This window comes from Labeo rohita, chromosome 7, assembly GCF_022985175.1.
Source record: "Labeo rohita strain BAU-BD-2019 chromosome 7, IGBB_LRoh.1.0, whole genome shotgun sequence".
NCBI classification, from domain to species: domain Eukaryota; kingdom Metazoa; phylum Chordata; class Actinopteri; order Cypriniformes; family Cyprinidae; genus Labeo; species Labeo rohita.
In genome coordinates, this window is record NC_066875.1 from 14,404,820 (window position 1) to 14,420,245 (window position 15,426).

The following is a 15,426-nucleotide window of genomic DNA, read 5'->3' on the forward strand; positions in this document are numbered from 1 at the left end:
CTGTTTCTTAATATGTAATTATTACAGAAGTCACTAACAAAGTAATAAAGGCTGGAGCATAAGCACAATGCAACATAGGTTTTAGGATCAAAAACATTTATGTTTTTTTTTTTCTGTGAGCAAATGACTGAGATAACAAAATATGTCAAAAGTACTGTAAATCCACACCAGACACCTCTACCCAGAAGACAGTTCTTTGGAAAGGCCATGACCTTGTCAAAGAGAAACTCAATCTGGATCTGATGCAATCACCCAGAAGGCCATGCAGTGGGCTGGAAAATGAGGTCAAGAACAGTAAATTTAAAATTGAAGGGTTAAGCACATGACTGTGTGTGAAGATGGGATTCTGAAACATGGTTGGTATCGTTAATTGAAACTAAAATCCTAAAATATTAAAACACAGCCAACATAAAGAAAGTCACATGATGAATCAAAGTTCATTACAAGCATAATTTCCCCAGGCTGAGGCAAATTCTAAACACCATCATGGTAACACACATGATAATAATGCAATAAAAATGAATTTAACAACATAAGACCCTGTACACAAATCACACAAAACACAAATACACCTACCAAGAAACATAATGATTTAATTGAAAAACTTGCAGTTAAGCAAATAAAAGTTTACTACTGTAGCATTTTGCCATCTTTTACCATTAAAATTATTATTGTTTTTTTTTTTTTTAACAGTGTATAGAATGAAAGCACAAACAGACAGAGAGCAAGGCATAGAAAACACTTTCACTTAAGTCAAGTGACTAAACACCACGCAATCCGACAAACATGTTGGTATAGTAAAACAGAGGTTATTTTACCTCTTTTTTCTGATTTAAGGAGATCTATAATACATAATTTATTATAATATATAATTAATCTACTATTAATCATACAAGTGGCAGTTGCCTGGCTTGCACAGGACCTCCTAAAATGTGAAAAAGGGTTCATTTCATATACATCAATTTCATCCATGTCCATTTCATTCAGAATACTAATTGAATGCTGCTGAGTGGGGATTCTCATCCATCAACACAAAAACAACAAACATTTCTATATGTAAGATTTTATTTATGTAAATCTAGTGATTTGGTTCATAACTGAACAGATTTTAGATTAAGAAGCTTGTGGGTACTGAGCATAAGCTAATCAAACATTGAGAATGTGAAAATGGAGAGAACGAAAATATAGGTCATGCAAAATAATTCTCCCCTCTTATCTTTTTTATTGTTTTATGAGAGTAAAGTTTATAACTTGAAAGAAACAGTTCAACACAGAAAGATTTTACATTACTCCTTTTAGTCTAACAATTATGTGTAATTGGACTCCGAAGGTAATCAGTTAAAGGAGAAGTCCACTTCCAGAACAAAAATTTACAGATAATGTACTCACCCCTTTGTCATCCAAGATAGTCATGTCTTTCTTTCTTCAGTCGTAAAGAAATTACGTTTTTTGAGGAAAACATTTCAACATTTTTCTCCATATAGTGGACGTCTATGGTGCCCCAAGTTTGAACTTCCAAAATGCATTTTAAATGCGGCTTCAAACGATCCCAAATGCAGTTGTAAACGATCCCAGCCAAGGAAGAAGGATCTTATCTAGAGAAACGATCAGTTATTTTCATAAAAATAATACAATTTATACACTTTTTAATGTCAAACGCTCATCTTGTCTTACTCTGCCTGAACTCTGTTTTTTTCCGGTTCATGACAGTTCATCTCATGTTCTCCCTCAACTTCAAAATTGTCCTATATCGCTTTTACCTTTTTTGTTAAGGGTGTTTGATCTATGCATGTTCACTTTGCAAAGACTGAGTCTGTACTTTTGCAGCGATGTAGGATGATTTTGAAATAATTTTTGAAGAATACACAGAGTTCAGGCAGAGCAAGACAAGACGAGCGTCTGAGATTAAAAAAATATTTAAATTGTATTTTTTTTATGAAAATAACCGATCGTTTCGCTAGATAAGACCCTTTTTCTTCGGCTAGGATCGTTTACAACCGCATTTGGAATCGGTTGAAGCTGCATTTAAACTGCATTTTGGAAGTTCAAACTTGGGCACCATAGCAGTCCGTTATATAGAGAAAAATCCTGAAATGTTTTCCTCAAAAAACAAAATTTCTTTAAGGGGGTGAGTACATTATCTGTATTTTTTTGTTCTGGAAGTGGACTTCCTTAAGTATTTTGTTTCAAAATATCTTTATAGTGAGACTATTTTATGCTTCCTTGATATTTCACTTGTACCTACTAAGGAAGCAGGAAAATGAAGGAAGGAAAAAAATGGAGTAAGCTGAACAAACCTAAACCAAAATTTAAATAGTAACTACTTGCTTTCAAAACCATGATAGTTTTTGCATGGTTTTACCAGGAAACATACTTCTTTTTTACTTATACCTTGGGCCAGTTTGAAATAATTTGTAGTGAAAAATTCATTTCTGATCACGATGTTAAAAGTAACTCCCTTTTAATAGTTGCACCAGAAATTAACATTGAAAATATGCAAATAACATGGGTGAAGCTTTCATTTTGATTTACTGAAAACAGGCTTCAACTTTACAATTGTCAGATGAAAGTGAGTAGTAATTGTTTGAGTTCTCCAGAAATACTGTATACCCTAGAGGGTGTACATCTGAAAAAGTGAGATATGTGTATGTAAATAAAAAAATTGCACTGGTTAAAGCCATGGGAATCTGAGCTTGGCTCTGGTGGGATTTAAAGAGAGGCTTCTGGGATGCCTAGTGAGATGTTAAATTGTTTCTGGTAATTGTTAACATGTTACAATGGCAAAGTAAGTCCCACAGTGCAAAACATCTCAACAAACTCCATGTTTAAACGTTGTGTATTCCCATTTCCTTCTTAACTTGTAGGCTACACTGTTTTGAGATGAAATGTCCCCAAGCATTCCAAAGCTTGGATTTCCGTTTTGCCAATTTCGGCAACAACGTCACTTCTGGGATTGAAGCCTCTGCCTGCTTTCCCTTATCTCCAATGAACAGACGTGGGAGCTTCACGCTGATTCCTGCCTATAACGAAGAGGTGATGTGTCTTCATGTGTCAGTACTGATTTCACAACACAGCCTTCAGCTAAAGCCTCTTAAGGCTTCAGTAAGTGAGTCTGCAACCATCCCTGTGCAAATCACTGATTTTATTCATGCAGGAAACTGAACAGCACAGATTAGATTTCATAATTTAACTTAGCCCCTTACATGGAAGTTGTGAAACTGCACCTGGGGAGTAGTGATCAGAATCGCAAAGTAACCTCAGTAAACTTTAAGCGAAGGGGAATCATTTTTTTAAATTTAATTTTAGTTTATTTTAGTAAAATAATGTAAAGTAACCTCAGTAAATTTAAAGAAAAGGGGAATAAAATATTATGATTATAATTTTATTATTATTATTGTTGTTGTTGTTGTTGTCAGCATTTACACATGCCTGATTCTGGGAAAATCGACTTTAAATGAAGTGGTTTAAAATATACGATTAACGAGAGAAACACTAGGACTGATTCAATTTAACTGATTCATTGACAAGATTCGATTCAAAAGAACGATTTGTTCACGAATGAAATTCATTGTGAGTGGGCGCGTGGAGGGGATTCAACGATGGTAATGGAGTATGCTCTTTAGAGAGTTATTCTGCGGTCTTTAACAAGTTAAAGGTAAATATAAAGCCTCTGTAGATAACTTAACCACTCCAAGTGTCAGAAATAATAAATATTTGTAACAACTCGGTCTTTACTGTGGAGCATTCAATAACAGGAAGTTAAAGGCGCGAGATTTAGGTCAAATTCAGGTGAAAACAGGCACATATTTCTATAATACACCCCTCAAATATGAAATAAATAAACATATATTTAAATTTAAAATGATGTATCTTACTTTACCTCCACACTGTAAATAAACGAAGCTGCGACCCGCTATGAGAATGCACCGACTGAAAGAGCCCGTTATTACCGAAATTTACGCGTAACGTTACTTCTAGTAAACTGTACATGAATACTGAAGAAACACCTGCTCTCCTCTTTCGTCATCCTTCCTCAGTTTTCTCATCAGTACTATCTTCTGCTCATCTCGGGGCAGCGAGTCTGCGGAGCTGTTTTTAGAGCAGACAAAGTGTCTTTTGTCGCCTGTGTCGTGCTTAAGCGGCGGGAAAGGCCTGAGGCGCAGCATTAGCGCGCTCAAAGAGCTCTCTTGTCAAGTGGGATAGCATTGATGAGTCCTTAGATTGTAGAGAGCTGCTGCCTTATTTAACCAATTTGCCCCATCTGCCCTGGTATGGCCAACAATATCACTCTTTGTGCTTTACAGCTTTGGAAAAAGATCTTATAGGGAGTTACTTTTTTTCCCACAGTCTTTCTTCTTTTCTCAGAAGAACATTTTTATCATCAGTCATGTTGAAGCTTAATGTGGCTTCTTATTTTATTGCGGTAACATTACAAGACATTGTGTTCTGGTGAAATATTCACTTTGTGTTCCAGTGTAATATGACACTTTGGATTACAGGTATTAGTCATTGATTTTTCCAAATTCTTCCTGTATCAGATTTTGATCTCAGTTTTTAGAGATGGAAGGGGCTATATTGGCTTTGACAGAGTTAGTAACTTCTCCAAGTTAGGTTTTTACCTATGCGTGTGGTGACTGATAGAGCACCCACGCTCATCACTGACAATTGATCTGGAAAAACAGTAAATTAGTCAATCACTGACTGAATATTAAATGCCTTTTGTACCTTTACTGTGATATTCCTAGATTAGCTACTATGATTAAATCCATTTTCATGTTCCTCTCTGTCTGTAGGTGAAAGATGAGTGCCAGAAACAGATCCTGCTCATCCTCCATTCTTCAAGCATGCAGTTCATCATCCTTTACCAGACAGCCTTCTCGTGTGTTGATAGTAGATGCTTCGCCACCCTGGTGGTCAGAGACATGTACTGTTCTATGTCAGGCCCTGGAGAATTTCTTTTATCTGGCCAGCAGTCTGGCAGGACCTGCTCGTCTTCCACTGCTAAGCATCTTTGCCATCAGTGTACAGCTGGAGTGCCTCCTACCCTTTGTGGTGAGGATAAGTACTGTATGTGTGTATTTACATCGATGTTTGACTAGTTGCTATACAGTAGGTTGGTTCTTAATAGACAAATAAAGCCACGTATCTCTCCTCTGATGTCATCCTTTAATCTTTTTATTTCTTTATCTCATTCTCTTCACCAGCAAGTTAAGGGCAATTTGGCACGTCTGCTGTCCTGTATAGAGGAGTTGCGTTCTCTGCCTCCAGAGGGTTGCATTCGGCAAAGAGGTGCACTCCTTAAACAGGCAGTGCTGGACAGCCTGCAGCAGTTTAAACAATACATGTGTCATACAGCTCATGGGGAATTCAACAGCAACAGTGTAGAGGTGAGAACTTTCACAGCTAAAACTAAAAGTGCTTACAGTTCTCTGTCTGTAAAGAAAATTATTTTGGCATGTTCACCAAAGACTTTTTAAAATTAAATACAGGTGAATCTCATGACAAAGTCATATTTGGTCATATTTTAAACCAAAAGTCAAGAATGAAAGCAATTGTATTTTACAGAAAGAAATCTACTAGTAGGACCCGTACATTTTTTGTATTGTGAGAGTGATATTGATGTTTTCTGTATAGTTAAGCTAATTTTACAGTTTTCAGCACTGTATTTTGAAAAAAAAGAATAAATACAAATACATATATGTTATAGTATTTATACATTGTGCTAACAGTTTTTGTACTGCTTTTAAAAAGTAATTTTTAAAATCATTGCAAAATTATTTAATATAGTTACATAATACAGTAAAAATAACTGTATTTAGGGCCTTATGATTTTGTGGATAACAAGGACCGATTTTTGGAATCTAGTCATAAAAATGGAATTTGTTGTTTAACTGTAATAGAATTTGCCAAAATCAAAATAAAGGCTATGCGTATGTGTGAAAAATACCCCTTTAAAGACTGCTATTTAAATGTAAAATCTGCATGTTTTGCATCTGTGGCACTCAACGACAAGCCACATGAACTTCTACTCCAGACCTCCAGACAAACAAACAAACAAATAAATAAAATGGAATCTGGGGGGAAAAACTGATTTTATGTATTACAATAATGAGAATCATTAAAAAAACAATACTTATTGCATTACACTAATGAGAATTGGGGAGTAAAATGTAGTCAACTGTCCTGAAAGTAATGTCACAATGCTTGGTGTTTTTGATATTTACTCATAAATGTCTTAATTTTCTACACAGTCTTAATGAAGACCTACCCTGATAACTCATCCTTTAGATCAGCATTCACAGCCTTTCAATCTATGCATCTGCCCCCTGGCTTCATTGTAGAATGATTAAACCCACTGCTATGTTTAAACCTCACATCACAAGTAAAGAAATTGTCTCGTCTGTATTGGGCCTTTTCAAAGCACAGGCATTCACATTCAGATTTCCTACCAGTGAATCCAAAGCTCATTTACCCTCTACTATCAGCCTTGAATGAAGATGTTGGCGCACTAACATAGACCACATGGCCCTCAGCAGCCACTCTCCTCTCAGCAGGCTCCATTAAACCCCAGCACTAATGTCCCCCCACAGGAAGCACAGCAGAGGACAAGTGCATTTAATCAGATTATACAGAATATTTTTTTGTGTCCTAAATGGGATTATATGGTGTATATGGGTTTGGTCCCACTTTGCAGTGACACAGATACAACAGTGCTATTGTAATTATGCCACAGATGTCTATCATGAGATGAGAGGAACACAGAAGCTTTGATGTATGTGATTCTCTCTTTGTGACTGTGTGTTCAAATATGAAACAGATCATGTAGCAATGATTTGTACGCAAGTTATTTCTGTGGCACAGGGCACAGCTTTGATGACTGATTTATTTGTATCCTTGAATATGTTCTACAGTCTCATTCTTCTCACAATTAAACCACAGAGAAAGATGTTTTTGTGCTGTGTAGTTTGTGAGAGATATCTCTCTCACATTCTGAGTTGGAATATATATCAACAAGAGAGACAGCTAATGACCATAATCAGCTTTCATCCATGCACTCATAAAAACAGGGACATTATAGTGCCTTGGCTTTGAGGCATTATGGGTACAATGTGTGAGTATTGTTTGGAAATGTCAGCAGAATTCTGGAATGACTAGTGATTTACAGAGAAACAAATGTAGCATATTTTTCTCAAAATCGCTTTCTGTTGGCTGTTGAAATCTTGAATCCATTTACCAAAAACAGGGTTGATAAACTATAAAGTTAATTACTGCAAACAGACATAAATGCTATGCAGATTTTTGACTTATATCATGCATTCTAATGCTGATGAATTTACATTTTTTTTAAGGTGACGGTATTAACCTGTCAGTCAGGACAGACAGTCCTCCGACAGCTGGAGCAGGGCCTAAAAAACTCCGATCTGATTAGTCTGCGCAGGCTTCTGGTGGTTCACATCACATTACAGCAGAGTCTCTCAGACAGATCTCCAGCCTGTAGCCTTGAGACACCATCTTTAGAAGATGACCAGGAAGGTAGGACAATGTATTTAGTCATAACTTGAAAGATATTCTATGAGAAGTCACTGAGAAGGTACAGTAGGTGTAGCGGCTAATCTTTGTTCATGTTAGCCTCTTGAGGTTAGCAGGGGAGTCTTCACATTCACATGACTATTAAGCACGCACGGATATGCGGTTATGTAAACAAAACTACAGGGTTTATTAATCACAATCTTCGGTTTACTTTCCAAACTACAACAAAATATAACTTCCATGGTGGAAAAGAAAAATCGGTACAATGTGATTGAAGAAACTGTTGCTCTCCCCACCCTCTAACCTTTGGTAAACAAACAATGAAAGTGAATTATGATCTGCACTTTCGTGCCGTAGCGACACGTAAAGGAGGAGGAGCAACTAATTCACATGCCCAGTTAGCCCAATGATCAAACATAAAATTTCCTTAAATATTCAAATCATGTCTGAAATAAAAAATAAATAAATTAAACTTAATCAATGATTAAATATGGCTCCTACAGTAGGTGAGCAATTGCCTTTATATGGTTGTTATATGGTCATTATGCTCTTCAACATCTGATATTTCTAATTTGTTAAGTGAATAAAAGAAATCAACTACATACCACAACAAATTTTAAAAAAGAGTTTTGCATGATGCTTTGTACTGTGAGCATGTTTCTGCCAAAACTCTGAGCCCTTGCTTGTTTTCTGCATAATTGCTTTAATTAAGGTTTTGTGGTTGTAGGTCTCAGGATTTCATACCACAGACTGAGTGAAATGAAATTCCCAGGGTGAAAGAGCAAACCAGGCATCAATTCAAAAAACAGAGCCAAACATTCAAATGTCTATGTGATCTGATAGGTATTTAGAAATAAAGGGATGTGGAGGAAGATGGGGCAAGTTTATGTCTGCACATTTATAAACAACATGAAATTCTATCTTTGCATAAATGTTAGGAATTTACACTGTTTTTTTTTTTTTTTTTTCCAGATAGTACTTTATAAATTATTGGTTTCATTTAATGACTTCTAAAGTCTGGGTGGCATATACTTAACACTGCTATAATTCATAGACTGTCAACAGTGAGGATTGAAAAAAATGGTTAATTTAAATTCTAGTTGGTGTGAGGCAGCATTGGAAGACCAGTTCGGTTTAAATATCTCAGTGCTTTCCATTTTTTTCAATCTGAATATTTACCAAAGTGCCTTGAGTGTGTTGAATGGGTGGAGTGCTCTTATTATTTCCTTAAGAGTAAATCTAGAGCAAAGCTTCTGGCTGTTCCACTGTCACATACTTAAAGAGGTTACAACTCTGGAAAGTGGAAGGGAATGTCTACCCTTGTAAAAATGAAGTCTGCTTAAAGGAACAGTTCACCCAAAAATGAAAGTTACCCCATGATTTACTTACCTTCAAGCCATCCTAGGTGTATTTGACTTTCTTCTTTCAGACGAACACAGTCTGAGTTGTTTTAAAATTTATCCTGGCTCTTCCAAGCTTGTAATGGTGGTGGATAGTGGCTGTTATTTTGAAGTTCCAAAAAGCACATACATCCATCGTAAAACTAACCCATACGGGGGGGTTAACACATATCTTCTGAAGCGGATCTATGGGTTTTTGTAACAAAAATATGTCTATTTTTAAAATTATAACTCAAATCACTGACTTCCGGCAATGGCCGTATGCGTGTTCACGAGAGAGTCAAGTTCCGGCTTCTTTACTGACCTCTGACTCGACGTATGACGTGAGCCGCATTTGTAGCGTAAGCTCAGGTGAGAATAAATGAAAGAGGATAGAGCAATACTAAACAGTGTCCACAGAGTATGTGAGCGGAGTGGAGTGGCAACAATTTCCCCTCTGCGTTCTGAGCATTTAATAATCACTCCGCTCCGGGTTCACCATTTCTCGCTCCCGCACCACTCCTCGCTCACTGATATCAGAAACACCGCTCCGCCTTCGCTCAACGTCTAAAGTATTTCAGTATGTTTGAAATATCACAGTTCTGTGATATTTAATATACATAATGTATATTAAAGAAGTGTGACAATACCGGTGTCACCGGGGAGTGGTTTTCTTTGCTTGTAAATAGTTTGTAAATGCCCTTGCGCATTTTACGTTGAATTAACGTCAATTTGGCGTCAAATGATTGAATGGACAACAACAAAAAATACACCATTGTATGGGCCTAATGTAAACACCTAAACTCCTGATACACACTAAACGGTGTACTTCCTGGTCGGAAAAAACTCAAGCTCTTCTTCTCTTATAGTGAAATCCTCTGACATTTTTTTTTAACTTCTCGTTTTCGACTTTTAATTCGTTACTGGCATTTAATATTGCTCTATCCTCTCACCTGAGCTTACGCTACGAATGCGGCTTACGTCATACGTTGAGTCAGAGGTCATAATACGTTTTAAAGGTGACACATCATGAAAATCTTACTGAAAATACGAGTGCTGTAATCGGTTCCCCGGTGCATCTGCCAACTCAGAAAACGTGAAAAAGAACAACTCAGTACATTTTTTGGAAAGCCTTTTTCTGCAAGTTTGTGAAAAAAAAACGTGCCGCTTAGATTTCGCTCCCCCTGTGACGTAGAAAGGGGATCTTATTATAATATTACCACTCCTTAATCTGCACGTTGTAGCTGCCATGACGTTTTTGCAAGCGACAGCAGTGTACCAGTTCTAATGACATGGCAAAAGTTCCAGCAAAGTATGCTAAACTTCTGTGTTTGGCTGCACTGATGAGCCCAGAACACTGTTTGGAGTCCCAGCCTCAGAGGAGACAAGAGCAATGGATCTATTGATTTATTTACTGTATATTACGCTGCTGCCGCACAGATCTAATGTAAACATGCAATTTCTTTCCCAGCTGTTTGTCTTCACAGACATAACTGACTGTTTTTGTAACTCGTGTGTTTTTAAAATTTGTTTTCTTTTTTAAAATTTGAGAGTTTAAGCGCAATAAGACATGAAAGAGAATTTAGTTTAAAACCCACATGCCACGTTTGACAGCCGCTTTCTGTGTGTGTGCTTCGGATGTGTGCACATAACCCTTTATCAGAAGTTTTATGATTTAAATGAATCCCACCTATTGCTAAATTTCTAGTGATTTTCATAGCATACTTCACAAATAGCTTATTTCAAATAATTTTCCTTCTCCCGGTTGGGATTTTTAAATTTTCTGGCTAACCTTGAAGGTCCCCCTGAAGGGAGGGACTCTTTCCTGACTACACTATAGTCACAGACCGTTCACTAATCTGACTGGACTGTTGTAGTCTGACAGATATGTCTAGTAAAGGGAAGTTTGAGGTCATGTAGTCCATTGTGTTTAGCTGGATCAAGTCCATCCCAGCTTCATTATTGATTGCTTTCATGAAAGCAGCTAATGGGATAAGAACCACATGTCAGTTTGCCCACCCACATACACACACGTTGAAACATACTGGCCCAATTTTGACATATAGCTGCCCCACAAATTTAGGTGTGAGCAGCTAGAATGACATTGAGGTCTAGCATTCCTCTCTATGTGACATCCTGTTTTTAACTTCCAACAGACAAACTCAAGTGTAAGGAGAACCTTACAATCAACATTTGACACTGTGTGCCTGCGGAAGGAAATAAGACCATGTGTGAGAGAGTTCAGCATGAGAGCTATTGTGTGTGTGTGTGTGTGTATGTGTGTGTGTGTGAAAGAGAGAGAGATACAGTTGGCTGAGATTGCTTGGTTCTGTTTGTATGTGGGTCATGTCCTGTATACAGTACATTTAATTCAGGCTACTTCATTACTTTCATACTTTATGCTATATAATAAAAACTGATTAATTTGTTTAAAATTAAATTAATTGCTACTATCAATGCACATTCCATAAAGATTTTTTTTGGTCCTCACTTATACTGTTAATAGTTTCTTGCACAAAAACTAATATTTTCAACCCTCTGTATGAAATTATCTGTTTTTAAGGGGGCGGCTCCTTTAATGTTTGTCAGTAAATAGCCATTGAATGTCATAGTTTAGCTGCTACTTCATCTTTCAACAAAAGTTTATTTTTTTGGCATGTAAACTGGCCGTTGCTGTGCCTCGTTTACAATATAATCTACTGTCAAATGCTCTGAACAAACATATAGTCCTCTGTCATATACAGAAAGATGTCAGTTATTCAGCTTGTAAACAATGTCACATAACGTTACATTTATCTCAGGAAAGCTATTCAGCATTTTGCTGCTATGTATTACATATTCAATATTTTTACTAAACCTGTTGTCTTCAGTATTTAATGTATGTTTAAATAAATTAGTCATAAAAACATTTTTATTACAGCCACTATTTAAATGTTTATATGTATATGTAACGAATTGGAGTAGGTGGTAAAATTCTGTTAATAAAACGTTTACATAAAACTGCCTCATGTGCATTTTAAATGATTGTACAATTCAGTTTAAGTTGATCATAAATTTAATGAATTAAATAATTAAAATCAGTTGTTATAGTGGTTCCTGTTTGCTTTTATTGTAATCGATGCTTGCGTTAGTTGTAGACAGATGTCAGCCGTTAAGGACTGAACGCCAATGGGCAGGCCCTATGTGATGATAACAAAGTATGTAAATATGTCTTTAGGGGCAGTCATTTGCAAATGTACTTTGCCAGTGTGATGTCACAAATACCACAGCATTACCAGAGCCATTTTGGTTTACATAAATGAGCTTGGTTACATGAATGCTTTTTTTTTGTAATGAGGAAGACATTTAAGCTATGAAACTTGCAGGATGTTTTATTGGTGCAAAGACCTCTTATAAGTCAAAAGATTAAGGCAAATCTGATTGTTACAGATTTGCTGGATGGGAGGAATTATTGCCCAGATGGTGTACGTCATCAAGGGGGAGGTTGTTTTTGAGTAAAGATGACAAGGGCACATGAAATAAAACACCAGAGAAAAATAGGGATTGAGGCTGATCAAGCTGATCGGTATCGGCTCTCCTAAGCCCGATCCTTATTTTACGTCAGCTGTCATATAGTAGGAGGTTGTATGCACCTTAAATCCAAAATAAGAAAAATGTGTGTGCGTGATGTGCGAAGCAGTGAGGTTTGTTTTAGCACATTACACACGTTTAAGCTTCTATGTTCAGTGTATTTTATTCACAGTTTTGTAACGATCTCTCATTCATCATTTACTTTTATATGCCATCAGATTAGCTGAGACGTCGTTGTCATAATGTGTTGCTATTGGTTGCTCTTGCTTTGGATTTGTCTGATAGACTGCCATTCTGACACTGCAAGCTTCATGCTTTCTAACCATATGTTGCAATTATTCTACTTATTGCACATTTAAAATACAAGAAGTTCATATCAGCAGTCCCGTATTCATAATTGTGACCACACAGTTTGTTTACAATGGTTAACATTGTAACATGTTTACATCTACTAAAGCAGGGATCGGCAAGTAGGTTTGGCATTGGGCCAAAAAAAAAATTCAGACCAGGATATAGTCAAAGGACAATTTAGAAAAAATTAATTGACAGACTGTTACAGTGTCTTTTGTAACTTGTAGTGAGCTGTTAATCCAGGGTATATGCAGGAATCATGGAGTTGAATTTAATACCTTTTTAAGACCTTTTCCATAAATTTTTTTAAGACCTCATCGCCACTTCAAGCTTTAACTGGTTATATAGGCAACACTTTGACTTACATTTACTGTATATTGGTTGTAAGATGGCACAACTAAACAGTCTTAGTTCGCAACAAGCAATTTAGCTGTCCACACCAGATGTGAGTCACGTGATGCCACAGCCATTCAGAAGCGCAGAATTGCACTGCACACTCAATGAAATAGACAAGTTTATAATCTAATTCATAAATATATAAAACCTTTTTAACATTGTTAAACCAAATATTGAGTAACTGATACCATCTTTGTCATGAAAAAAACACTTGTTGGTTCGCAGTTTTAACATAGGTTTGCTTAAATTTATTTTCAAGATCTGAGGTAAACTATCTGTCTATTGCTTTCAGCATGGCTGTAAATGTCACGCAAAATTATATTCAGACTCACATTAGACACTTTTAACATTGAATAAAGCACATAATCAGTACCTGACTGTCATAGTTTGTGTTGTTGTTGCAGCCGTGACATCGCAGAAATAGAAACTGTTTCTAAAATAGAAATTTTGTGTGTTGCCATCACAGTTAGTTAGGACAAAAACTCGTTTTATTGCGTATTGTCACGTAGTAGGACACGGTGTTTTATCGTAAGATGTGCTCCCTTTAGACAGAGTGCGCGTGATTGCAAATTTGAAAGTGAAAGTGCTTAACAGCAAGAACAGTAAGCGATTATTCTAATGTGATATAAATAAATTGTCCGTAACTGTTGCTGTCATGACAGATCTATTTCAGAACCATCCGCTATCAAAATAATCTGACTGCGGACGCAGGCCAGACATTATTGCCGGCAGGCCTGTTTTGGCCCTGTTTTTGGCCGCCTGTTGCCGACCACTGTACTAAAGTCTTTATGTAGTGTGTGCATAGAGACAGTCTTATAATCTTATAATTATAAAATAATATAATATAATATAATATAATATAATATATATTACATACATTGGCCTATATTTCTTTTACTCTCTGCACAACTTTGTATACATTGGATTGATTTTAATAACTTTAAACTACTTGAATTGCACACCAAACACTAGGAATATATAAGTATCGGATCAGGACTCAAATTAATATTCAATGACTCGGATTGGATCAAGGGCACAAAAAACCTGATCGGGACATCCCTATAAAATAATATTAAAAATAATAACTAAGACACAAATGAGTTCTGATTTCATGGTGACTTAAAGAATACAAAAACTGAAATGATTGTGTTTTTTTAAAGTATTCAGCTCCTTCATTGGTCAGATGATATATGGCTTTAGAGCCATTTTTAAAACCTCTCACTGGTTCATGCATTTGCTATTCACTGCATAGTGAAACCGCATAGCTCATTATATAGGGAACCAGTGAATGAAAACAAGTGCACAAATTCAGACACTGAATGTGTTCAAAATTATATAAAAGTTACAAGCTTAAAATTCTCTGCAACCATTTCCATACTGAATTATGGCTGAAGGAATAGATCAAAATAAGAGCAGCTCCTTTAACAATTCACTTTCATTGCATTGGTGGGAGTATCATGAACATTCTGCCCAGCGTGTCTTTAAGGGTTTGGAACAACATGAGGGTGAATAAATGATGACAGAAGTTTTCATTTTTGGGTGAACTATAACTTTAAATGAGTTCCAATATGTAGATAGGAACATTTGCGGGATGAAAAACCATCTGTGCAGCATTCCATCAACTGAATCTCAGTGGTAGAGTGGCCAAATGAAGGCCACTTCTGTGTAAAATTCATATGAAAACCCTGCCTTAGTTTCCCAGCCAGCATGTAAAAGGGGTCTTATAGCAAGAGATTTACTGTAACCCTTTCCTTTGATTGGCAAAACCAGCTCCCACCCGATTAACATGTAGAACATCATAATAACAAAGGTACAGTAAAGCATAGTCCTGGCGGCAATATCACATTTGTAACGGTGTAAAATAATGCTACAAAACCACCATTAAATATATTCATTATTAATTTGTTTAGGGAAAATATACCTATGCATATGTTACATGTACTTTAGACTGCACATACTTCCTGATGAGCATAGTTTTCAGTGATGTCATTACTTAGATGTTGGGGTGGGGCATTCCAAAGTACTCATCAACATCCACAAGAGAAAGTCTTGTTAATTTAAATTGTGTATCTACTAAAAAGGCTTGGAAAAGAAGATTACTCTGGAAGTTTGGGTAACTACAGTTTTTTTTTCTAATGACAAATGTGCTGGAGAACAGTACCTGTGTAACCAGTAACAGCCTGTGCTGTTATGAAGAATG

General features: G+C 36.4%; 1 protein-coding gene across 1 annotated transcript in view; it reads left to right on the forward strand.

The window, feature by feature from the left end:
• Positions 1–4,215: 4,215 nt before the first annotated feature.
• Positions 4,216–15,426, forward strand: part of m1ap (meiosis 1 associated protein) — a 37,638-nt gene continuing 26,427 nt past the window's right edge. Inside the window, exons 1-4 of the mRNA XM_051115830.1 lie at positions 4,216–4,269; positions 4,794–5,052; positions 5,205–5,387; positions 7,350–7,533. Of these exons, the coding sequence (XP_050971787.1) occupies positions 4,801–5,052; positions 5,205–5,387; positions 7,350–7,533 (619 nt within the window). The 5' untranslated portion in view covers positions 4,216–4,269; positions 4,794–4,800. The remainder of the gene's footprint in view (positions 4,270–4,793; positions 5,053–5,204; positions 5,388–7,349; positions 7,534–15,426) is intronic.